The 27,316-nt window shown below is 42.4% G+C and overlaps 1 protein-coding gene across 28 annotated transcripts in view; it reads right to left on the minus strand.

The window, feature by feature from the left end:
* Positions 1-753: 753 nt before the first annotated feature.
* Positions 754-27,316, minus strand: part of PDE4DIP (phosphodiesterase 4D interacting protein) — a 216,511-nt gene continuing 189,948 nt past the window's right edge. For 10 of the 28 annotated variants that reach the window (XM_082457562.1, XM_082457565.1, XM_082457561.1 and 7 more), the window contains 9 exons: positions 26,719-26,908; positions 25,991-26,115; positions 8,550-8,789; positions 7,098-7,214; positions 6,314-6,540; positions 5,004-5,147; positions 3,680-3,906; positions 3,427-3,473; positions 754-1,786 (listed from right to left, as the gene is read on the minus strand). In XM_082457562.1, the coding sequence (XP_082313688.1) occupies positions 1,641-1,786; positions 3,427-3,473; positions 3,680-3,906; positions 5,004-5,147; positions 6,314-6,540; positions 7,098-7,214; positions 8,550-8,789; positions 25,991-26,115; positions 26,719-26,908 (1,463 nt within the window). In that variant the 3' untranslated portion in view covers positions 754-1,640. Of the gene's footprint in view, positions 1,787-2,462; positions 2,524-3,426; positions 3,474-3,679; positions 3,907-5,003; positions 5,148-6,313; positions 6,541-7,097; positions 7,215-8,549; positions 8,790-25,990; positions 26,116-26,718; positions 26,909-27,316 lie in introns of all 28 variants that reach the window. The other 18 variants (XM_082457570.1, XM_082457569.1, XM_082457566.1 and 15 more) reach the window with 7 other exon arrangements.

Below are 27,316 nucleotides of genomic sequence, written 5' to 3' on the forward strand. Positions count from 1 at the left end.
ACTCCTGTTGTGCCACAGTGGACACACACTAATGTTTGCTTTGTTTACACCTGTTGCTCTGAGCCCTCGCTGACTATGGCATCTGAAGCTACTCCTAGATCACACCCCAGATGTCCTGGTCTGTCTCTGCACGACTAGATCTAGTCTCTGGCAAGGTTTTGTGCCAGGTTGTGATGTGGAGTGAGTGGGGCCAGGGCATTTGCCCCTTTGGACTGGGAAATACAGCAAGGGGGCTGCTCCCAGTGCAACACTCTCTGCCCTGATTGTCAGCAAGCCAGCATGCACTGCTGGTGAGTACAGTCTAGTCTTCTCCAACCCTTCTGTCTCAGCAGATTTCCCAAGAAGCAAGGGGGCCTGGCCACTCCATACAGGACCCCAGGACTAGGATGCCCAGATTGTGACTCGACCTGCTCACTCCCCAGGGCAAGGGTCTACCCTTGTGGACCTTCTCCTCCTTGCAGATCCCACCAAGGGGCCCAGGTGCTGACCCAAGTCTTCATTTTTTCCCCTTCCTACCCAATTAATTACATGTAGATCTTTCTTGCAGCTTTGGTTTACAGGAGTTCTGCCACTTTTCAAGGAGAAGTGCTCCACATGTAGATGTATTTTTGATATGTCTGTTGGGGAGAGGAGCTCCATATCCATCTACTCCACCATTTTGATTCTGCTTCGGACAGTGAGCTTTTAATGACAATCTGTCTTTCCTGTTTTTACACACTCACCCTGAGGACTGGTATAGAAATTAGAAACTAAGCAGGTGAAGAAAACTTTATTTCTTTATACATATTTTGATTTAATAGCCACCAAAAAGACTGTTTCATTTCCTCCCACTGACCCTATCCACCAGTTATGTTAGCCTTCAACATATCGCTATAGCAACATATATAAATATATATCATACATTTATACACACATACACACATTCTAAAGCACTGTGAAGACACAGACTAGGCTTTAGCAACTGGGGGTTGCTCACATGTCACTTAAAAATGATCACTGACTTGCTTTACACAAGACTTTCAATGGGCTTGGTGTGGCCATTAGTCCCTAGTTCCCAGAGGGAAGCTGGGATGACAAAATGGGACAGCTTATTTAGAGTAAGGTCAGTATACTTTTGGGGGATCATAATAGAATAGAAATAGGACGTCTAGGCTAAGCATGAGATGGCATCTGGGAATCACTGCTCTCACCACGTGGATTCAAATAACTCAGGCGCTGCAGTGTACACCAATCCGCAGCCTGTGACCCAGCTCGCTGGCCCAGGTTAGGTCTGCCAACACTGTCCTGCAGGGCACCGCTGCTCAGTCCTGTGTTTTTAGATCTGCTGTGGAGCTCCAGTGTGGGGACCACATGCTCCATTGCTAGGAAGCAGGTCCTGTTTCCCCTGAGTTGACCCTCTGAGGACAAGGCGAGAAATGTGCTGTTGCTGGTTCCCAAGCCCCTGGGGCGTTCAGAAGCAGTGTCACAAGGTCTTCTAAAAACTATGCCTGTTTTGCTTAGTGCTGGGCCCAGTGGACCTTGGCTGGTTATTCCTCAACTGCAGGAGAGGCCCTCTGCCTTTCGCCCTGCCCCATCAGGCCACATCTTGAACTCCTTCCAGACCCTCTAGCAGGTGTGGAGGAGTGGGGCCCAGATCCTCCTCAGCAGACAGGGAGCTGTGAAGAAGGGGGGCAGGCCCATCCTCCCTGCTGTTTTAAGGACCTCTGGTGGCTTCGCTTCTTGCTTGGCTCTTGGAAGGCAAGGGTCACAGGACTGGAGTGCATGGCAGAGCCCTTAGGGATTTCACCTGCAGACGAAAATAACACAAGGTAAGAGTCCATTATCAGGCACTGCTGGTGGCTAGCTGAGGCTGGAGAGAGTGCTGAGTGGTGACAGAAGCCGGGAGCACGCTGAGAGCCTGTCATGAGGATGAGCTGAGGGGACGCGCTGAGGTCTGGAGGAGCATCTGGGGCCACCAGGTTAGAGGAAAAGCTTCCCACCACCTCCTGTGGTCATATCTCTGCTCAAAGCCACTGCACACCCAGTGGCCGGATCCTACCACTCCCTCTTCAGGGGCCAGTTCACACTCTAATTCACTTTGGAGCAAAAGGATGGCTTTTGCGATCTCCCAGGAAAAGAAGTGCTTAGTATGAAACAGGCACATATAGAAACACCCTGCTGTAGGAAGGACAGGATATTTTGCAGGGACGTCCCCCTGTTAAATTTATGTTCTGTTTACTTGATGAGGAGAGGGAGGGGCCAGGTCAGCAGGGACCTCAGAGATCATCTAAGTCTAGTGCCGCCTCTTACAGATGAGGGTCAGCAGGCTCACAGAGACTGGAGCCAGCCAAAGCCACACAGCCACTTAGTGACAAGCCTGGGATTAGATCCCAGGCCTTGGGCCCTTTCCAGTGGCCTAGGGGAAGTGGGAAGGATACTTCCAAACTGGGGAAGCCAGCAGGTATGAGAGGCTGTTGGGTTACCTTTGCTGAGGCAGGAATAAGGTTTTACAGAGGCAATCTTGTAAGTGTTCTTCTAAAAAGGCTCAGGAAAGAGAGGAATCATCAGAGAAAAACAGAAGAAATTAGCAGAACAAACAAACAAACGAAACAGAGTTAAATTATGGCCCAACCCGTTTCCATACTGTGGGGTCAACATTCTCTTAGGTTACAATTTAGGAACATTCCTAGGAATGTGCTTAATTGCTTATGGCAAAGCTTTAAAGTCCAAGGTAAAAGGTTTAGTTTTTGATTTTTAGGCCATTTCTAAGACCTCAAGTTTTTCATCAAAGCAGTTGCTAGAGAATGTGTTAATGTTTTAAATAAAAGTAGAGAAGGTCTGCCATAGAGATACTATCTTTCCCTTTAAGTTTCAGTTTTTACTTATTATCAAATTCTCTTTCAGATCAATAAGACCCAAGGATTTTCTTATGTGTTGTTGCTTAAAGAAAAAGAGATATCAAAATCAAATTGCTGTTTTCAGCCCAATAGTGTGCAGTGAAATCGACTTATTAGGTTGCATCTTTCCATTATTTTTTCATATAATGGTATAGGAAACCCCAGAACACATGACTGGCCTCAGGATCCCTTTACTGAAAGCTCCTTCAAAGGCAGACCCCATATGTCCTCTGACCTCGAGAATCAACTGAACTGCATTTCTCCCCATTCCTGACCTGGCATAAAGGAGACAGAATTGGAGTAAGGAGAGAAGATGATGACAAAGTAAGAGTCAACCGAGAGGTCGAGGGAGGTTGCTGATTGGGGTGGAGGGCTGATGGGGATGGAATCTAGAGGGATGCTCATTGAGGACCTGAGCTCCCACAGGTGGACCACACATCTCCTCCTGGAAGGTCAGAGCAGGTCAAGGATCACCTGCACACTCTGATGACAGATGGTGATAAGTTTGGGGTGGGCTCTATGGCTCCGACTGGTGCAGTAGTTTCCTTACCTCCAAATTTGTCCTTGCCTTCTTCAAAACATCGTGTGTCCTGGTCACTGAAACAAGAAAGCAGCCCCAAAGGCAGAAATTACCAGTGGGCCCACGCTTGCATTGGGTTTGTGTTCTAAAGCTTATCTTTCTGCACACTCAGCTCGGGGTCTCCTGCTGCCCCCCCCAACCCCGTGTCCCCTCCTCTGCCTCCACGATTACTGATGGCACAGGAGGTTTAGAGACGTCACATCAGCCTCCCCCGTCCCCTAACCTCTCTGGTCTCTGTCCATTCACAGCACAGGTGGAGAACCTGGAAGGACCCCCATTTCCTGTCCCATTCCCTGGCTGGGGGCACCCACACTGGCTGAAGATAAACTGTTCCATGCTCTCCTTCTGCTGGGTGGCGGTCTTCAGATGCTCAGCTGTGCTCTGAAGGAGACTCTCCTGTTTGGATAGTTTGGTTCTCAGTTCCAGAAGCTCCCTTTTCATGGACTCTCCCTGGGAAGAAAAACAGCCTCTCTGTCAGTGGTCAGAAGGCCTAAAGCACCCTGTGTTTTGTGGCTCTTTACAACTCCAAATAGGATTCTACAGTCTTCTCAAGTATTTTTGGAGCAGATTTCCCTCGTTAAAGCCTCTCAATCCCTCCAGCAGGTGATGGCTCAGGATGGGCCATGAGGTGGGAACACTGAGGACCTGGAAGCCCCCGTGCAGATTAGCACAGGCTACACTCCTGTTGCTGCAGAGAACCTTACTCCAGGCCACACTGAAACTCCCAGCTGTGAACAAGAGCTCAGATTTCATGCTGACATAGTTATATCACTTGGACATCACAAGTAAGACTTGATCGTTAGGAATATTATACCTGGATATCATGCCTGGGGAGACAGGGCTGTCCTGAGACAGTAAGTTTGTAAATATATCTGCCAACCACAAGATGGCAAAATGCTCCCTCCTTGGAATTAACATAATTGGGGCCCCTAAAGTGTCAGTGATCTTAGTCTGGAGTTGGAACCCCTGGGAGGGATCCTGAAACCTGCCTATCCAAGGTCACCAACCAGAAAGCAGTCCGAGATCTGAGAGCACCTGGCGGAGGCTGACTCTCCCCAGGCCTGACCCTGAGACGCAGATGTAAGTGATTTTCTGGGATTCCAGGGGGGGCTACAAGAGGCTGGGTGACTCCTGGTGACATTCTGTGATCCTGCCTGACTATGTGGACCTGGAGGTGGGGGTGGCTAGGAAGGGAAAGGAGAGGTTGATGTTTTAACATGACCCTGAACTTCAGCGCAGCCAACCTTCAGAAAGTTAAAGAAACGGAACATTTATGGGTTACCAGGGCTCTCGTGTCTCTGCCTCCTCCATGTCCTTTCCTTCTGCTCTTTGATTACTTATCTGGGGGTCAGGGCCGGGGGGAGAGGGGATGGAGTCAGAGCTGCACTGAAAGCAGCCACCACGGAGGAGAGGTCTCCCTCCAGGGACGCCCCCCTCAGGTCCCCTTTGTCCCAGCTGCCCATTCGGCTCCTGATCTTCAGGATCTGCAGACCAAGGAGGCAGAAGGATATCTGGAGGCAGAACCAGTAGGGGATGTGGCTTCTTACCGCTTTGCTGTCCAGCGCAGGGCCGTGGGAGCTTGGCAGGGCTGCTCGCCAGAACATGGTGAGGAGGGAGGCCGACTCCTCCAGTCGGTGGTGAAGGGCGTTGGCGCTGTTCCTGAGCTCGTGGATGCCTTCACTGCTCATCACCTGGGAGAAGGGGGAGGTAGCCATGGGCATCCCCGGGGCTGAGAGATCACTTTTTTTTTGCTGAGCATAGGCCTCAGCTTCCTTTGTGGGTGAGGCATAGACACAGGCCTGCTTAAACCTGTGAAATCCTTTTCTGACCTGGAAGCCAAGGTTCTCTGACCTCAGCAGGGACCTCTCGATTTGCAAGAATTCATGTGACTCCAGCTTCCCCCACACTCTTTAGCTTCTAGTCCTGCTTCATGCTCCAGAGTCTAAGGCCCCTATTTTTGCACTGGCCCCCCTCGTCCTTCCCTAAATCACACCTTATGCTTCAAATGGGCTGCACCACTGGTAGCTCGAAGGACTGAGGTGCCGCTCCCTTTACCTGGCATGTTCTCCCCCAAGAACTTACATATCCCCTGGTGGCACCCCCCCCCCCATGAACCTGTTACTTTCCTTGCCTGGGATAACAGCCGATTCTGGGTTCATGCCCTCACACCCAGAGCCCTTGTAACCTTGTGCCAGGAGCCCCTGGTTATATTTATTTACTCAGGTGGGGGGATCCCTCTCTATCGTGGGGGCCCCTGGGGGCAGGGCTGTCCCTGCATGCCTGTGCATCTCCGGTAGCTCAGACAGCACAGCAGCTAGTACCTGGACCTCTCCCTGGGGAAGGGCTCTGAGAAGCCTTGCTGCTTGCTCTCCCCCCTTGCTCAGTGTGAGCAGAGAAATTCCATGGCTGCCGCCCTTCTCACCCCTTCCACATATTTGGCCCATATGGACGCAGATTCTCCTTTTCCAGCCAACCGATTAAGTGATTTTATTCTGTCCACAGATGGTCATATGCCAGCATGACTTTAGCAGATAATAAGCTACCAAAGGGTACTCAGTACAGCACTGTGTGTATGTTGACGCTTAACGTGCTCTACTGATGAGGACGGCGATGCTGCACATGCTTTTCTGTGGTTCTGAGGGGAAATAGCAAGTGAGCTACATCTGGAACAGAGCAGAGCTTGTAGTGAAATTAGCAGCTGAAGATAAAAGGCCTAGCTGGATATAAATGGAAGATGTATCCTCAGCTGATGGGAGATGTGGAGCAGGAAAACAAAAAAATTGAGGGAGAAGAAGCTAAAATCAGAAGAAGAAAGGGCCTAAGGAAAAGGTGCACCTAAGAGCTAAAACGTGATTACCTCTGCGCCTGGAGCTTCAAGGCTAGGGAAGTTGCAGGTTGATCTCATGATCGACGCTATCTTCTTGACCAGCAGTCTGCCCTCCCCAATCTGCTGTCTCAGGGCATTGTAGTCATCAATGTGGCCAATGACGTGGCGGCCGTGCTTATTGGCAAAGGAGCCATCAGTAGCATCACCCTCCAGCTTGGGAGGGTTCTTCATTACTGGAGAAGTATCCAAACCCAGCTCTGAAGAATAAAACCACAATAACACAGAATCTACTGTTATTCATAATCATCCTCAGTTCAATCCAAAATGGACATCAAATAGTGAAAGCGGCCAGAAACAAGAATGACAGTCTTGGCAAGTACAAGTGTGAAGTCCATAGATATTCTTGGTTCTATATTTTTATAATCTTTCTTACATCATATCATAATGATAAAATTGCCAGGAGGCAAATTTTATCCTTATTGACAAATGAAATATTCAGGACAAATTTAAAAATTTTTAAATTTGGGGGTTGAGAAGACACAGACAAGGAAATTAAGCTGGATACAGAGAGCACTTTCAAGAAGGAAGAGATTATAGTGCAATGAAGTAATACCAGAGCAATAGGAAAACCACAGGAGGAAGAATAATGATAAAAAACGGCAGCCACAGGAGGTGGAATAAGTAGGGCTAAAGGTTGTGGGACATGCAGAGAAAAATCTCTAAATTCAGCTAATGTGCATATAGAGAACCAAAGGTTACTTGCTTTAGTCATTTTCCATCATTAGACCCTGAGTCCTGTAGTTGCCCTATTTACCATTTGTCCTATTGAAGGTTGTGGTCTCTGAGCCATGAGCAGTGAAAGAAGAGCTGGGGAAGACCAGAATTGGAGAATTCATGCCCACATCCCGAACTGGAGGGGAGGCAACTGAATCTAGGGAGTAAAGATAACCATAACTTTAGGAACCCTGGAATACACTGCTCCCCAAACATATGCACAGCCTACCTTCACTACTGGAGATCTAAGGCAACATGACTCTCCTCTTACATAATCATCACCCATGTACCACAGTCAAAAGCAGTGGCAAACAAACCACTTAATTTGGAGCAAGATGTTCCTGTAATTGAACGCTGTTCCATGAGAAAGCAACTTCTAGTTTGAAAAATTATTAGATATATTCTTCTAACCCCTGATTTGAATATAATATTGTATGCAGTGTGTCTAACACAATGCTTTTTAACTAAATATAAATACATATAAATATATGTAGTATATATGTTAAAAATATTTGATCAAAGAATGAATGGATTTATGGGAGATTAAACTCAGCACTCTAATCACCATTCTGATGAGTCAGTGCTGGAAAATATGTAGTAGTATAAGAAAGAGACATACTGGAAAGCATGTAGTAGTATAAGAAGAATAGGAGACATAAGCCTTGGTGAGTTTGAGATGCCCTATTGGAGACCAGGCAGCAATCCTCCAGGGGAGGAATTGGAAAATATCATGAAGAGACAGAAATGATCCTGCTCAGGCAAATGTGGCTTAGAACCTGCTTTCCACCTCAGGCCTCTGTGCTGTATGATGATGAGGAGTGACTGAGCCAGTTCGGATGAGTCCTGGCTGGTGCTGTGGGGAGGCTCTGAGAGGGGAAAGCATGAGAGGAAAGAGAAGCAACACTGAGACAGAGCATAGTGAGGTGGGAGGAACACAGAGAGCAGATCAAAACTTCTGCTTCGAATCTTGGGTTGGCCTCTTAACGCCTGTAAACCTTAGCATGTCAATTGTCTCAGTGCCTACGTTTTCTCATGTGAAATACAGAGATAGTAAAATCTGCCCTAGCTCTGATGAAATTATTTGAAAATTTATTCGAAAACGTGGTAAATTTTAAAGCACTCTGCAAATATAAAGAATAGGCATTAATACATACAGCTGTTAACTGTTGAGCACTTATTGCATCAGGCACTAGTAAATTATTTCACTTAATGCTCCATATAACTATGCACAGTGTATATTATTATAATCCTCATGTTAAAGATGAAGAAACTAAGGCTTAAATACCTGAGGAGCTTAAACACAAGGCAAACAACATATAAGTTGGAGCCAGATCTGACCCTAAATCCCATGCTCTCGACACTGTATTGAAGCATCTTCGATTTCACCCTGACCTTAAGGAGTGTGGAAGAGGCGAGATTGTCCCTTCCACCATAGACATCCTGGGGACCTCCCCATTGGCTGAGGGCTTCCTGATTCCCTTTTCCTTCCTACCTTGGAAGAGCAGCTGCTTGTTTCCAGGGTCAGTGTTGGTGGGGAATTTCTGGTTAACAGAGGAAGGGCTGAGGCTGGTTTTGCTGGCACCACCATCCAACTGCTGCTCGAGCTGTAGTCGCAGACAGTTGTTCACCTGAATGCTCTGCTCCAGCTGCCCTCTCAAAGCTTGGATCTCTGCCACCAGGTGGCTCAAGTCACTGTTCAAAGGGACTTGGTGACAGGCATCCCAGGTGTAAGCTGAAAGAGAGAACGGGGAGTCTGGTGGCACTGAACCAAGTATTTCTAAGCATTTGTCAGAACACTCCTCTGACATTCCTTTCTGCCAAGGACCCCACTGTAATTTCAGGGTCCCAGGAACACACCTATGATGGATATGTCACTTTTCCTGTGCAGGGCCTGGCACACACTGAGATGGCAAACACTCCAGCATGGAGTTTCCTTGGAGGCTCAAATGCCCCTCGTCCATCTAGAGGGCATTTGATTGGCAGGTAAGTTAAGCCTATTATTCACCTTATTAACGTCAATCCTGCAGGCTAGACAGCAGGGTCTTCCAGGGCAGGAGATCAATACTGAACTAGAGAAGGGGAGGGGCTGAGGGAGAAGGAGATGTGATGACCTCCACATTCAGGAATCAAAGGGAGAGGAGGAGGAAGGCATCAGGGCTTTGGGCAGCATGTAAGAATGGGAGTGGGGTACCACAGACCAGGGATCATAACTAACTGGACTTCTCAAGTTCTTCTAGTTTTTTTTTTACCTCCACTCACCACTCATAGCCTGTTTCTATGTACTGGGGGAAGAAGAGATCCAAGAAATATTCTACAAGACCACAATTGCTCATCTAAAAACGTTGAAGCCAAATGTAGTTAAAAAGAATTTGTTTTGGTTTTTAGCAAGGCTATAGGATGCATATACCATATAATACATGCACCCAGTTGCATCAGGGCCACAGGCCTTAACCAAACACATTAATATTTCTTCAATGAGCTATATGAATATTCTCACTAAATGGGATAAATGAAGAGGAGTGCAGGACAAGATGGCAGAGTAGAAGGACTTGAGCTCACCTCCTCTCATGAAAACACCAAAATCACAACTAACTGCTGAACAACCATCAACAAAAAACACTGGAACCTACCAAAAAAGATATTCTGCATCCAAAGACAAAGAAGAAGCCACAACGAGATGGTAGGAGGGGTGCTTTCATGATATAATCAAATCCCATATCCGCTTCCACAAACTGGAAAATAATTATATTGCAGAGATCCTCCCACAGGAGTGAGAGTTCTGAGCCCCATGTCAGGCTCCCCAGCCTGGGGTACTGTAATAGGGAGGAGGAGCTACCAGAGCATTTGGTTTTGAAGGCCAGTGGGGCTTGAGTGTAGGATCTCCACAGGACTGTGAGAAACAGAGACTTCAGTCTTAGAGAGTGCAAAATGGTTTCATGAGCACTGAGACCCAGGGCAAAGCAATGACTCCATAGGAGCCTGGGCCAGACCTACCTGCAGGTCTTGGAGGGTCTCCTGAGGAGGCAGGAGTCAGCTGTGGCTCACTGTGGGGACAAGAACACCGGTGGTGGAGGCCCCAGGGAATATTCAACAGCATGAGCGCTCCTAGAGGTCGCCATTTTGGCACTGAGACCTGGCCCCACCCAACAGCCTGCAGGCTCCAATGCTGGGATGCCTCAGGCCAAACAACCAACAGGGTGGGAACACAGCACCACCCATCAGCAGACAGCCTGCATAAAGTCGTCCAGAGTCCACTGCTCCCTCTAAACATACCCCATGACTTGGCCCTGCCCACCAGACGGACAAGACCCAACTCCACCCACAAGTGGGCAGGCACCAGTCACTCCCACCAGGAAGCCTGCACAAGCCCCTGGACCAACCTCACCCACCAGGGGGCAGACATCAGAAGCAAGAAGAACTACAATCCTGCAGCCTGTGGAAAGGAGACGACAAACACAGAAAGTTAGACAAAATGAGAAAGCAGAGAAATATGTTCCACACGAAGGAACAAGATAAAACCCCAGAAGAACAACTAAGTGAAGTGGAGACAGGCAATCTACCTGAAAAAGAATTCAGAGTAATGATAGTAAAGATGATTCAAAATCATGGAAAAAGAATGCAGGCACAGATTGAGAAGATAGAAATGTTTAACAAAGACCTAGAAGAACTAAAGAACAAACAAACAGAGTTGAACAACACAATAACTGAAATGAAAAATACACTAGAAGGAATCAAAAGCAGAATAAATGAGGCAGAAGAACAGATAAGTGAGCTGGAAGACAGAATGGTGGAAATCACTTCTGTGGAACAGGATAAAGAAAAATGAATGAAAAGAAATGAGGACACTTTAAGAGACCTCTGGGACAACATTACATGCACCAACATTCACATTATAGGGGTCCGAGAAGGAAAAGAGAGAGAGAGAGAGGGCCTGAGAAAATACTTGAAGAGATAATAGCTGAAAATTCCCTAACATGGGAAAGAAAACAGTCAGCCAAGTCCAGGAAGAGCAGAGAGTTCCATAGAGGATAAACCCAAGGAGGAACATGCCGAGACACATATTAATCAAACTGACAAAAATTAAAGACAAAGAAAAAATATTAAAAGCAACAAGGGAAGAGCAACAAATAACATACAAGAGAATCACCATAAGGTTATCAGCTGATTTTTGAGCAGAAACTGTGCAGGCCAGAATGGAGTGGCACAATATATTTAAAATGATGAAAGGGGAAAACGTACAACCAAGAATACTCTACCCAGCAAGGCTCTCATTCAGATTTGATGGAGAAATCAAAAGCTTTACAGACAAGCAAAAGCTAAGAGAATTTAGCACCACCAAACCAGCTTTACAACAAATGCTAAAGGAATTTCTCTAGGCCAAAAAGAAAAGGCCACAATGAGAAACAAGAAAATTATGAATGGGAAAGCTCACTGGTAAGGCAAACATACCATAAAGGTAGGAAATCATCCACACACTAATGTGATATCAAAACCAGCAACTGTGAGAAGAGGAGAGTACAGATGCAGGATATTGGAAATGCATTTGAAAGTAAGAGACTAGCAACTTAAAAAAATCTTGTGTGTGTTGTGTGTGTGTGTATATATATATATATATATATATATATATATATATATATATATATATATGGACTGCTATCTCAAAATCTCATGGTAACCACAAACCAAAAATCTACAATTGATACATGCACACACACAAAAAATCAACCCAAACACAACACTAAAGATAATCATCAAATCACAAGAGATGAGAACAAAAGAGGAATAGAAGAAAAAAGACCTGCAAAAACAAATCCAAAACAATGAACAAAACTGCAATAAGAACATACATATCAGTAATTACCTTAAATGTAAGTGGATTAAATACTCCAACCAAAAGACATAGACTGGCTGAATGGATACAAAAACAAGACCCATATATATGCTGTCTACAAGAGGCCCACTTCAGACCTAGGGACACATACAGACTGAAGGTGTGGGGATGGATAAAGATATTCCATGCAAATGGAAATCAAAAGAGCGCTGGAGTAGCAATACTCATATCAGACAAAATAGACTTTAAAATAAAGACTAAAAGAAGGACACTGCGTAATGACCAAAAGATCAATCCAAGAAGATATAACAATTGTACATATATATGCACACTACATAGGAGCACCTCAATATATAAGGCAAATGCTAACAGCCATAAAAGGAAAAATCAACAGTAACACAATAATAGTGGGGGACTTTAACACCCCACTTACATCAATGGACAGATCATCCAGACAGAAAATCAATTAAGGAAACATAGGCCTTCAATGACACATTAGACCAAATGGAATTGATATTTATACAGCATTCCATCTAAAAGCAGCAGAATACACATTCTTCTCAATTGCACTGCAACATTCTCCAGGACTGACCATACGCTGAGCCAGAAAGCATGCCTTGATAAATTTAAGAAAATTGAAATCATGTCAAACATCTTTTCCAACCACAACACTATGATATTAGAAATCAACTACAAGAAAAAAATAAACTAAAAAAACACAAACATGTGGAGGCAAAACAATATGCTTCTAAACAACCAATGGATCATTGAAGAAATCAAAGAGGAAGCTAAAAAAAAATACCTAGAAACAAATGAAAACGAAAATATGATGATCCAAAACCTATGGGATGCAGCAAAAGCAGTTCTAAGAGGGAAGTTTACAGCAGTACAATCTTATCTCAGGAAACAAGAAAAATATCAAATAAACAACCTAACCTTACACCGAAAGCAACCAGAGAAAGAAGATCAAACAAAACCCAAAGATAGCAGAAGGAAAAAAATCATAAAGATCAGAGCAGAAATAAATGAAATAGAGACAAAGAAAACAATAGAAAAGATCAATTAAACCAAAAGCTTGTTATTTGAAAAGATAAACAATATTGATAAACCTTTAGCCAGACTCACCAAGAAGAAAAGGGAGAAGGCTCAAATCAATAAAATTAGAAATGAAAAAGAAGAAGTTACAATGGACACCACAGAAATATAAAGGATCATAAGAGACTACTACAAGCAACTATATGCCAATAAAATGGACAACCTAGAAGAAATGGACAAATTCTTAGAAAGGTACAATCTCCCAAAACTGAACCAGAAAGAAATAGAAAATATGAATAGACCAATCACCATTACTGAAATTGAAAATGATTAAAACACTTCCAACAAACAAAAGTCCAGGATCAGATGGCTTCAGAGGCAAATTCTATCAAACCTTTAGAGAGGAGTTAACACCTATCCTTCTGAAACTATTGCAAACTATTGCAGAGGAAGGAACACTCTCAAACTCATTCTATGAGGCCACCATTACCCTGATACCAAAACCAGACAAAGATACCACACCCAAAAATAATACAGGCCAATATCACTGATGAACATAGACACAAAAATCCTCAAAAAAAAAAAACTACTAGCAAACCGATTCCAACAAAACATTAAAAGGATCATACACCACAATCAAGTGGGATTTAACCCAGGGCTGCAAGGATTTTTCAATATCCGTGAATCAATCGGTGTGATAAACCACGTTAACAAATTGAAGAATAAAAACCATATGATCATCTCAATAGAGGCAGAAAAGGCTTTTGACAAAATCCAACACCCATTTATGATAAAAACTCTCCAGAAAGTGGGCACAGAGGGAACTTACCTCAACATAATAAAGGCCATATATGACAAACCCACAGCTAACATTGTACTCAATGGTGTGAAGCTGAAACCATTTCCTCTAAAATCAGGAGCAAGACAAGGGTGTTCAGTCTCGCCACTTTTAGTCAACATAGTTTTGGAAGTCCTAGCCACGGCAATCAGAGAGAAAAAAGAAATAAAAGGAAGCCAAATTGGAAAAGAAGAAGTAAAACTGTCACTTTTTGCAGAGGACATGATTCTACACATAGAAAATCCTAAAGATGCTACCAGAAAACTCCTAGAGCTCGTCAATGTATTTGGTAAAGTTGTAGGATACAAAATTAATACACAGAAATCTCTTGCATTTCTGTACACTAACAACAAAAGATCAGAAAGAGAAATTAAGGAAACAATCCCATTTACCATCACATCAAAAAGAATAAAATACCTAGGTATAAACCTACCTAAGGAGGCAAAAGACCTGTACTCTGCAATCTATGGTGCTGATGAAAGAAATCAAAGATGACACAAACAGATCAAAAGATATACCATGTTCTTGGATTGGAAGAATCAATATTGTCAAAATGACTACACTACCCAAGGCAATCTACAGATTCGATGCAACCCCTATCAAATTACCAATGGAATTTTTTGCAGATCTAGAACAAAAAGTCTTAAAATTTGTATGGAAACACAAAAGACCCCAAATAGCCAAAGCAATCTTGAGAAAGAAAAACAAAGCTGGAGGAATCAGGCTCCCTGACTTGAGACTATAATACAGAGCTACAGTAATCAAAGCAGTATGGTACTGGCACAAAAACAGACTTATAGATCTGTTTGGAACGGATACAGGATCTGTTTGGAACAGGATACAAATCCCAGATACAAACCTATGCACCTATTGTCAATTAATCAACAACAAAGGAGGCAAGCCTACACAATGGATAAAAGGTAGTTTCTTCAATAAGTGGTGCTAGGAAAACTGGACAGCTACATGTAAATGAATGAAATTAGAACATCCCCTAACACCATACACAAAAACAAACTCAAAATGGGTTGAAGATCTAAATGTAAGACCAGATACTATAAAACTCTTAGAGGAAAACATAGGCAGAACACTCTTTGACATAAATCACAGCAATATCTTTTTGGATCCACCTCCTAGACTAATGAAATAAAAACCAAAATAAAGATATGGGACCTAATTAAATTTAAAAGCTTTTGCACAGCAAAGGAGACCATAAACAAAATGAAAAGACACCCCACAGAATGGGGAAAATATTTGCAATCACTGTGACTGACAAGGGATTAATCTCCCAAATATACAAACAGCTGATACAATTCAATATCAAAAAACAAAACCACCCAAGCAAAAAATGGGCAAAAGATCTAAATAGACATTTCTCCAAAGAAGACATACAGATGGCCAAAAAGCACACGAAAAGATGCTCAACATTGCTAATTATTAGAGAAATACAAGTCGAAACTACAATGAGGTATCCCTTCACACTGGTCAGAATGTCCATCATCAAAAAATCTACAAACAATAAATGCTGGAGATGGTGTGGAGAAAAGGGAACCCTTGTACACTGTCAGTGGGAATGTAAATTTGTACAGCCACTATGGAGAACAGTATGGAGGTTCCTTAAAAAACTAAAAACAGAGCTACCATATGATCCACCAATCCCACTCCTGAGCATATACCCTGAGAAAACCATAATTCAAAAAGAGTTATGGGGCTTTCCTGGTGGTGCAGTGGTTGGGAGCCCACCTGCCGATGAAGGGGATGCGGGTTCGATCCCTGGTCCGGGAGGATCCCACATGCCGCGGAGCAACTAAGCCTGTGTGCCACAGCTGCTGAGCCTGTGCTCTGGAGCCTGCGAGCCACAGCTACTGAGCCTAAGTGCTGCAACTGCTGAGGCCTGCGTGCCTAGAGCCCATGCTCCACAGCAGGAGAGGCCACCTCAATGAGAGGCCCGTGCACCACAGGGAGGAGTGGCCCCCACTCACCGCAACTAGAGAAAGCCCACACGCAGCAGCGAAGACCCAGCACAGCCAAAAATAAATAAATAAATAATTAAAAAAGAAAAAAAAAAGAGTTATGTACCACAATGTTCATTGCAGCACTATTTACGATAGCCAGGACACGGAAGCAAACTAATTGTCCATTGACAGACAAATGGATAAAGAAGATGTGGCACATAAATACAATGGAATATTACTCAGCCATAAAAAGAAATGAAATTGAGTTATTTGTAGCGAAGTGGATGGTCCTAGAGTCTGTCATACAGAGTGAAGTAAGTCAGAAAGAGAAAAACAAATACCTTATGCTAACACATGTATATGGAATCTAAAAAAAAAAAAAAAGGTGCTAACGAAACTAGGGGCAGGACAGGAATAAAGACGCAGACATAAAGAATGGACTTGAGGACATGGGGAGGGGAAAGGGGAAGCTGGGATGAAGTAAGAGAGTGGCATTGACATATATACACTACCAAATGTAAAATAGATAGCTAGTGGGAAGCAGCTGCATAGCACAGGGAGATCAGCTCTGTGCTTTGTGACCACCTAGAGGGATCGGATAGGGATGGTGGGAGGGAGATGCAAAAGAGAGGGGATATGGGGATATATGTATACGTATACCTGATTCACTTTGTTATACAGCAGAAACTAACACAACATTGTAAAGCAACTATACTGCAATAAAGATGTTAAAAAAAAAAAAGATATTGTAGGTGGGAGACCTTCAAGATAGCAGAGGAATAAAACGTGGAGATCACCTTCCTCCCCACAAATACATCAAAAATACATCTACATGTGGAACAACTCCTACAGAACACTTACTGAATGCTGGCAGAAGACCTCAGACTTCCCAAAAGGCAAGGAAATCCCCACATACCTGGGTAGGGCAAAAGAAAAAAAGAAAAAACAAACACAAAAGAATAGGGACGGGACCTGCACCTCTGGGAGGGAGCTGTGAAGGAGGAAAAGTTTCCACACATTAGGAAGACACTTCACTGGTGGAGAGTGGGTGTGGGAGTGGGGAAAGCTTTGGAGCCACAGAGGAGAGCGTAGCAACAGGGGTGCAGAGGGCAAAGTGGAGAGATTCCCACACAGAGGATCGGTGCTGACCAGGACTCACCAGCCTGAGAGGCTTGTCTGCTCACCCTCTGGGGCGGGTGGGGGCTGGGAGCTGAGGCTTGGGATTCGGAGGTCAGACTCCAGGGAGAGGACTGAGGTTGGCTGTGTGAACACAGCCTGAAGGGGGCTAGTGCACCAAAGCTAGCCGGGAGGGAGTCTGGGAAAAACTCTGGACCTTCCTAAGAGGCAAGAGACCATTGTTTCAGGGTGTCCAAGGAGAGGGGATTCCTACCCCGTTTGCCCGCAGAAGGCAGAGCACTGCCTAAACGAGCTCCAGAGACGGGCGTGAGCCATGGCTATCAGCTCGGACACCAGAGACGGGCATGAAACTCTAACACTGCTGCTGCAGCCACCGAGAATCCTGTGTGCAAGCACAGGTCACTATCCACACCTCCCCCCAGGAGCCTGTTCTGTTTGCCACTGCCAGGGTCCCGTGATCCAGGGACAACTTTCCCGGGAGAACACATGGTGCACCTCAGGCTGTTGCAAAATCACGCCGGCCTCTGCCACTGCAGGCTCACCCTGCATTCCAATTATGACTACCGTACCACTCTCTCCCCCTGGTATGAGTGAGCAGAGCCCCCTAATCAGCCTCTGCTTTAACCCCGTCCTGTCTGGGCAGGAACAGATGCCTGAGGGCAACCTACACACAGAGGCGGGGCCAAAACCAAAGCTGAACCCCAGGAGCTGTGCGAACAAAGAAGAGAAAGGGAAATTTCTCCATGCAGCCACAAGAGCAGCGGATTAAATCCCCACAATCAACTTAATGTACCCTGCATCTGTGGAATACCTGAAGAGACAACGAATCATCCCAAAATTGAGGAGGTGGACTTTGGGAGCAACTGTAGACTTGGGGTTTACTGCCTGCAACTGACTTGTTTCTGGTTTTTATGTTTATCTTAGTATAGTTTTTAGCACTTGTTATCATTGGTGGATTTGTTTATTGGTTTGGTTCTCTCTTCTTTTTTTAATTATTATTACTTTTTAAATTTTTTTACCTTAATACTTTTTTATTATTCTTTCTTTTCTTTCTTTTTTTCTCCCTTTTCTTCTGAGCTGTGTGGCTGGCAGGGTCTTGGTGCTCTGGCCTGCTGTCAGGCCTGAGCCTCTGAGGTGGCAGAGCCGAGTTCAGGACATTGGACCACCAGAGACCTCCTGGCCCCATGTAATATCAATTGGCAAGAGGTCTCCTAGAAATCTCCATCTCAACACTAAGACCCAGCTCCACCTAACAGCTAGCAAGCTCCAATGCTGGACACCCCATGGCAAACAACTAGCAAGACAGGAACACAAACCCACCCATTAACATAGAGGCTGCCTAAAATCATAGTAAGTTCTCAGACACCCCAAAACACACCACCAGATGTGGCCCTGCCCACCAGAAAGACAAGATCCAGCCCCACCCACCAGAACACAGGCACCAGTCCCCTCAGGACTTCCCCTCAGGCTTCCCCTCAGGAAGCCTACACAAGCCACTGAACCAAACTTACCCACTGGGGGCAGGCACCAAAAACAGTGGGAACTACGAACCTGCAGCCTGAGAAAAGGAGACCCCAAACATAGTAAGTTAAACAAAGTGAGAAGACAGAGAAATATGCAGCAGATGAAGGAGCAATGTAAAACCCACCAGACCAAACAAATGAAGAGGAAATAGGCAGTCTACCTGAAAAATAATTCAGAATAATGATAGTAAAGATGATCCAAAATCTTGGAAATAGAATGGAGAAAATACAAGAAATGTTTAACAAGGACCTAGAAGAACTAAAGAGCAAACAAACAATGATGAACAACACAATAAATGAAATTAAAAGTTCTCTAGAAGGAATCAATAGCAGAATAACTTAGGCAGAAGAACGGATAAGTGACCTGGAAGATAAAATAGTGGAAATAACTACTGCAGAGCAGAATAAAGAAAAAAGAATGAAAAAAATTGAGGACAGTCTCAGAGACTCTGGGACAACATTAAATGCACCAACATTCGAATTATAGGGGTCCCAAAGAAGAAGAGAAAAAGAAAGGGTCTGAGAAAATATTTGAAGAGACTATAGCTGAAAACTTCCCTAACATGGGAAAGGAAGTAGTCAGTCAAGTCCAGGAAGTGCAGAGAGTCCCAGGCAGGATAAATCCAAGGAGAAACATGCCAAGACACATATTAATCAAACTATCAAAAATTAAATACAAAGAAAAAATATTAAAATCAGCAGGGGAAAAGCAACAAATAACATACAAGGGAACCCCCATAAGGTTAACAGCTGATCTTTCAGCAGAAACTCTGCAAGCCAGAAGGGAGCGGCAGGACATATTTAAAGTGATGAAAGAAAAACCTACAGCCAAGATTACTCTACCCAGCAAGGATCTCATTCAGATTCGATGGAGAAATTAAAACCTTTACAGACAAGCACGAGCTAAAAGAATTCAGCACCATCAAACCAGCTTTACAACAAATTCTAAAGGAACTTCACTAGGAAGGAAACAAAAGAGAAGGAAAAGCCCTGAAAAAACAAACCCAAAACAATTAAGAAAATGGTAATAGGAACATACATATCAATAATTACCTTAAATGTAAATAGACTAAATGCTCCAACCAAAAGACATAGACTGACTGAATGGATACAAAAACAAGACCCGTATATATGCTGTCTACAAGAGACCCACTTCAGACCTAGGGACACATCCAATCTGAAAGTGAAGGGATGGAAAAAGATATTCCATGCAAATGGAAATCAAAAGAGCATTGGAGTAGCAATTCTCATATCAGACAAAATGACTTTAAAATAAAGACTATTAAAAGAGACAAAGAAGGACACTACATAATGATCAAAGGATCAATCCAAGAAGAAGATATAACACTTAAACATATTTATGCACGCAACATAGGAGCACCTCAATACATAAGGCAAATGCTAACAGCCATAAAAGGGGAAATTGACAGTAACACAATAATAGTAGGGAACTTTAACACCCCACTTTCACCAATGGACAGATCACCAAAATGAAAATAAATAAGGAAACACAAGCTTTAAATGACGCATTAAACAAGATGGACTTAATTGATATTTATAAAACATTCCATCCAAAAACAACAGAATACACTTTCTTCTCAAGTGCTCACGGAACATTTTCCAGGATAGATCATATCTTGGGTCACAAATCAAGCCTTGGTAAATTTAAGAAAACTGAAATCATATCAATCATCTTTTCCGACCACAATGCTATGAGACTAGATATCAATTACAGGAAAAAAACTGTAAAAAATACAAACACATGGAGGCTAAACAATATACTACTAAATAATCAAAAGATCACTGAAGAAATCAAAGAGGAAATCAAAAAATACCTAGAAAGAAATGACAATGAAAACACGATGACCCAAAACCTATGGGATGTAGCAAAAGAAGTTCTAAGAGGGAAGTTTATAGCAATACAATCTTACCTCAAGAAACAAGAAAAATCTCAAATAAACAACCTAACCTTACACCTAAAGTAATTAGAGAAAGAAGAACAAAAAACCCCCAAAGTTATCAGAAGGAAAGAAATTATAAAGATCAGATCAGAAATAAGTGAAAAAGAAATAAAGGAAACAATAGCAAAGATCAATAAAACTAAAAGCTAGTTCTCTGAGAAGATAAACAAAATTGATAAACCACTAGCCAGCCTCATCAAGAAAAAAGAGAAGACTCAAATCAACAGAATTAGAAATGAAAAAGAAGTAACAACTGACACTGCAGAAATACAAAGGATCATGAGAGATTACTACAAGCAACTATATGCCAACAAAATGGACAACCTGGAAGAAATGGACAAGTTCTTAGAAAAGCACAACCTGCTGAGACTGAACCAGGAATAGAAAATATAAACAGACCAATCACAAGTAATGAAATTGAAACTGTGACGAATAATCTTCCAACAAACAAAAGCCCAGGACCAGATGGCTTCACAGGTGAATTCTATCAAACATTTAGAGAAGAGCTAACACCTATCCTTCTCAAACTCTTTCAAAATATAGCAGAGGGAGGAACACCCCCACTCATTCTATGAGGCCACCATCATCCTGATACCAAAACCAGACAAAGATGTCACAAAAAAGAAAACTACAGGCCAATATCACTGATGAACACAGATGCAAAAATCCTGAACAAAATACTAGCAAACAGAATCCAACAGCACATTAAAGGATCATACACCATGATCAAGTGGGGTTTATCCCAGGAATGCAAGGATTCTTCAATATACACAAATCAATCAGTGTGATATACCATATTAACAAACTGAAGGATAAAAACCATATGATAATCTCAACAGATGTAGAAAAAGCTTTCGACAAAATTCAGCACCCATTTATGATAAAAACTTTCCAGAAAGTAGGCATAGAAGAAACCTACCTCAACATAATAAAGGCCATATATGACAAACCCACAGCCAACATCATTCTCAATGGTGAAAAACTGAAACTATTTCCTCTAAGATCAGGAACAAGGCAAGGTTGCCCATTCCCACCACTATTATTCAACATAGTTTTGGAAGTTTTAGCCACAGCAATGAGAGAAGAAAAAGAAATAAAAGGAATCCAAATCAGAAAAGAAGAAGTAAAACTGTCACTGTTTGCAGATGACATGATACTATACATAGAGAATCCTAAAGATGCTACCAGAAGACTACTAGAGCTAATCAATGTATTTGGTGGAGTAGCAGGATACAAAATAAATGCACAGAAATCTCTTGCATTCCTATACACTAATGATGAAAAATCTGAAAGATAAATTAAGGAAACACTCCCATTTACCATTGCAACAAAAAGAATAAAATATCTAGGAATAAACCTACCTAAGGAGACAAAAGGTCTGTACACAGAAAACTATAAGACACTGATGAAAGAAAGTAAAGATGATACAAACAGATGGAGCGATATACCATGTTCTTGGATTGGAAGAATCAACATTGTGAAAATGACTCTACTACCCAAAGCAATCTACGGATTCAATGCAATCACTATCAAACTACCAAAAGCATTTTTCACAGAACTAGAACAAAAAATTCCACAATTTGTATGGAAACACAAAAGACCTCAAATAGCCAAAGCAACCTGGAGAAAGAAAAACGGAACATGAGGAATCAGGCTCCCCGACTCCAGACTATACTACACAGCTACAGTAATCAAGACAGTATGGTACTGGCACAAAAACAGAAATATAGATCAATGGAACAGGATAGAAAGCCCAGAGATAAACCCATGCACATATGGTCACCTTATCTTTGTTAAAGGAGGCAAGAATACACAACGGAGAAAACACAGCCTCTTCGGTAAGTGGTGCTGGGAAAACTGGACAGCTACATTGAAAAGAATGAAATTAGAACACTTCCTAACACCATACACAAAAATAAACTCAAAATGGATCAAAGACCTAAATGTAAGGCCAGACACTATAAAACTTTTAGAGTAAAACATAGGAAGAACATTCTTTGACATAAATCACAGCAAGATCCTTTTTGACCCACCTCCTAGAGAAATGGAAATAAAAACAAAAATAAACAAATTGGACCTAGTGAAACATAAAAGCTTTTGCACAGCAAAGGAAACCATAAACAAGAGGAAAAGACAACCCTCAGAATGGGAGAAAATATTTGCAAATGAAGCAACTGACAAAGGGTTAATCTCCAAAATATACAAGCAGTTCATGCAGCTCAATGTGAAAAAAACAAACAACCCAATCCAAAAAAGGGCAGAAGACCTAAATAGACATTTTTCCAAAGAAGATATGCAGATTGCCAACAAACACATGAAAGGATGCTCAACATCACCAATCATTAGAGAAATGCAAATCAAAACTACAATGAGGTATGACCTCACACTGGTCAGAATAGCCATCATCAAAACATCTACAAACAATAAATGCTGGAGAGGGTGTGGAGAAAAGGGAACCCTCTTGCACTCTTGTTGTGAATGTAAATTGATACAGCCACTATGGAGAACAGCACGGAGGTTCCTTAAAAAACTAAAAATATGATGAACTGGGCAATTGGGATTGACATGTATACACTGATGTGTATAAAAGTGGTGACTAATAAGAACCTGCTGTATAAAAAAATAAAATAAAATACAAAAATTCAAAAAAAAAAACAAAACTAAAAATAGAACTACCATACGACCCAGCAATCCACTACTGGGCATATACCCTGAGAAAACCATAATTCAAAAAGAGTCATGTACCACAACATTCATTGCAGCTCTATTTACAAGAGCCAGGACATGGAAGCAACCCAAGTGTCCATCGACAGATGAATGGATAAAGAAGTGGCACATATATACAATGGAATATTACTCAGCCATGAAAAGAAACGAAATTGAGTTATTTGTAGTGAGGTGGATGGACCTAGAGTCTGTCATACAGAGTGAAGTAAGTCAGAAAGAGAAAAACAAATACCATATGGTAACACACATATGTGGAATCTAAAGGAAAAAAATGGTTATGAAGAACCTAGGGGCAGGACAGAAATAAAGACGCAGATGTAGAGAATGGACCTGGGGACATAGGGAGGGGGAAGGGTAAGCTGGAACGAAGTGAGAGAGGGGCATGGACTTATATATACTACTAAAATAGATAGCTAGTGGGAAGCAGCCACATAGCACAGGGAGATCAGCTCTGTGCTTTGTGACCACCTAGAGGGGTGGGATAGGGAGGGTGGGAGGGAGACACAAGAGGGAGGAGATATGGGGATATATGTATATGTATAGCTGATTCACTTTGTTATAAAGCAGAAACTAACACACCATTGTGAAGCAATTATACTCCAATAAAAATGTTAATAAAATAAAATAAAAAAGAAACGAAATTGAGTTATTTGTAATGAGGTGGATGGACCTAGACTCTGTCATACAGAGTGAAGTAAGTCAGAAAGAGAAAAAGAAATACCGTATGCTAACACATATATATGGAATCTGAAAAAAAAAAAAAAAAGGTTCTGATGAACCTTAGGGGCAGGACAGGAATAAAGACGCAGACGTGGAGAATGGACTTGAGGACACTCAAGAGGGACTTCCCCCTTGGAGGGGGAAGGGTAAGCTGGGACGAAGTGAGAGAGTAGCACTGACATATATACACTACCAAATGTAAAATAGATAGCTAGTGGGAAGCCGCTGCATCCCACAGGGAGATCAGCTCTGTGCTTTGTGACCACCTAGAAGCGTGGGATGGGGGGGTGGGAGGGAGACGCAAGAGAGGGTGGATATGGGGATGTATGTATACATATCGCTTATTCACTTTGTTATACAGCAGAAACTAACACAACACTGTAAAGCAATTATATCCCAATAAAGATGTTAAAAAAATGTCTCAAAAGAATAAAAAGAAAAAAAAAAGATATGGTACATATAAACAATGCAATATTACTCAGCCATAAAAAAGAATGAAATAATGCTATTTGCAGCAACATGGATGGACCTAGAGATTATCATACTAAATGAAGTATGTCAGACAGAGAAACAAATATCATATGATATCATTTATATGTAGAATCTTTAAAAATGATACAAATGAACTTATTTACAAAACAAACTGACTCACAGACTTAGAAAACAAACTTATGGTTACCAAAGCAGAAAGGGTTGGGGGGAGGGATAAATTAGGAGGTTGGGATTAACATATACACACTTTAATATAAAATAGATAATCAACAAGGACCTACTGTGTAGCACAGGGAACTCAGTACTCTGCAATAACCTATATGGGAAAAGATTCTGAAAAAGAATTGATATATGTATAACTAAATCACTTTTCTGTACACCTGAAACTAACACAACATTGTAAGTCAAATATACTACAATATAAAAAATAAATTTTAAAAATATTTTAAAAAGAGAAAAAAAATAAAAAGGGAACAAAGTATGAAGACTTACCCAACCTGATTTCAAAATTTACTATAAAACTCTAACAATGTAGACAGTTTGGTATTGGTGTAAGAATAGGCATATTGATTAATGGAACAGAATGGAGAATTCAGAAATAGTCACTCACACATATATCGAGAAGTGATTTTTTTTTTTGCCTTGGCAATTGTTTTTCAATAGATTGCCAAGAAATTAGAAGATGGTCATGGTGATGAAAAATCAATTGTGTTTCTATATCCCAGCAAAAAAAACAATTATTTGGCAATTGAAATAAAAATGTTATCCCACACACATGTATCCCACACACATGAGAAATATTTATGTATAAGTTAAAATATGAAAGATGAATATACTAAAAATTACAAAATATTACTAACAGAAGTTATGGTCAATTGACTGTAAAGCTGCCAAGGTAATTCAATGGGAAAATGGCAGTCTTTGTAACAGATGGTGCTGGAAAAACTGGGTATCAATATGGGAAAAAAAGAACTTTAACCTTTTTCTCACTTCGTATACAAAATTAACTCAAAATGAAATGCAGTCCTAAACATAAGAGCAAAAGTTATAAAACTGCAAGAAGAAAAATACAAGGAAATCTTTATGATCTTGAGTTAGACAAAGATTTCTTAGCTAGGACATAAAGAAAAGCATAAATAATAAAACAAAAAATTTGATTAATTGACCTTCAACAAAATTTAAAAGTTCTGTCTTTCAAAGACACTAAAAAGACTTGGAGAATATATCTGCAAATTATTTTTCTGACAAAAATTGCAGAATAAAAATTTCTTTAAAAAAAAACTTTTAATTTTCTCACTGGGGTAAGAGCAGGTTGTCTGCAACATTGGCTGCATGGGTGGTCAGAATTCACAACATTCAAGACATTTTCAAATGATGATATCACCAGGACAGTTCTGTGTATTTTTTTTTTTTTGAATTACTGTATAATCTGGACTTTGATTAACTTGTCTCAGACCATGCAGGTGGGTGTAGTTCGACTCCTGTGGCCTATTTTTAAGGATGTCGAGGCTGGATCTTGCTCATGTCACCAGCCTCCGGGCTTTGTGTGTGAGAGCTCCCCTCTCTTCTTACTGGGATCCTCAATGACTGAGGTTTTTTTTTCTGAGACAGAGCAAGATAGGCTTCCAAGATCTCCACAACTCCCAAGGTAAAGACTTCACCAGGACCCTTAGCAAGAGCAAGAAGCTCATAGGGTGGGGAAGAAGGGAAAACATACCTTTCAGCCCCTTCTTGGAATTGCCATAAAGTGCCTCGTAGATCTGTAGCTCTGATTGGAGGGACTGGAAAAGCTGCTGTTTCTCTTCACACTGATGCTGCAAGAGGGCCAGCTTGTGCTGCAGCCTGTCAGGGGAGAAGCGAGGGTCCGCTGAGCTGGTGGGGCCCCACCAGGGCAAGAGGCTGTGAGCCAACTTCCGCATCATAGAATTCTAGCCCTAGATGTCAACTCAGGGGTCATGAAGACCATCGCTTTTATTTTACAGATGTGGCAACAGAGGCTTGGAAGGTAAAGTAACTGTGCTTGGAGTCATGCCATTAGCTACCATACCTAGGATACACTACCTGGTATTCTTACTGCCCCACATTGCTCTTTTCATGTTGTCAAGCAGTTACAGGGTTTATGCATCATGGCTGGTGCAGAAGCTTCCTAGGTTATGGTGGGACTAATATCTTAAAACTAACTGGAAGCACGAGAATGTACTTTCTCCAGAATCTGATATGCTGAAGCCTTCCATAACACGGTTTTACTCTCTCAACTTTGGAGTGAAAAAGACATTCCCAGAGAAGTCCTTCCTTCTGTTCAAAGTTACCCATAAATACGGAATAGCGGAGGGGATATTGAGGTTTCCAAAAACCTCAATGGCAAGACCATTAACCGTCTTGCCAATATCCCTTTTGCTAAATCTGAAAATGGGCCACCTTCCTTATCCATGGGCTCCCTCTAACCTGGAGTCTTTCTCCTGGAGAGATAATCGTTCCTCCTCGAAATGCAAGATCTCCTGCTGCTTCTCCTTCAAGTCTTCCAAAAGCTGCTGCCGTTCCACCTTTTGGTGCTCCCGCTCCATTTCCAGCTCTTGCAGCCGGGATCGAGAGGTCAGCAGAGCCTCCCTCAGGCATTCTGTTTCCTGGGAGTGCTCTGGTGAGCAGAACACAGGAGTACATATATTGTAGGGCCAAAGGTCAGCAGCAAGCTGAGCCCAAGCACATCCATCCTGACAAATAGAACTAAAGCAAAAGGAAGGCCAGCTTATGCTGCCAGGAGAGATAAAGGGAGGGTCTGCTATTATATCCACACACTCAGGGGGATGGGAACCTCCTTCTCTGCAATGCCCTTTGATCCTCTGATTTAATACGGCCCACCTTGCTTTTAGAGCAAACACTCTGCTTCCTGACGCTCACTGTTTTCTAAACCCTCACATACCTTCTGTGCAGTAATCCATTCTTGAATTTTGCCAAGGATCAACATCAAAATTTCTTGTCTACGGTTTTTAGTATATATATTGTTTTCATCATATTGCAAATAGAGCCAACTGTTCTTTCCTTG

Source organism: Balaenoptera physalus, assembly GCF_965194825.1.
Source record: "Balaenoptera physalus genome assembly, chromosome: 1".
Taxonomy (NCBI): domain Eukaryota; kingdom Metazoa; phylum Chordata; class Mammalia; order Artiodactyla; family Balaenopteridae; genus Balaenoptera; species Balaenoptera physalus.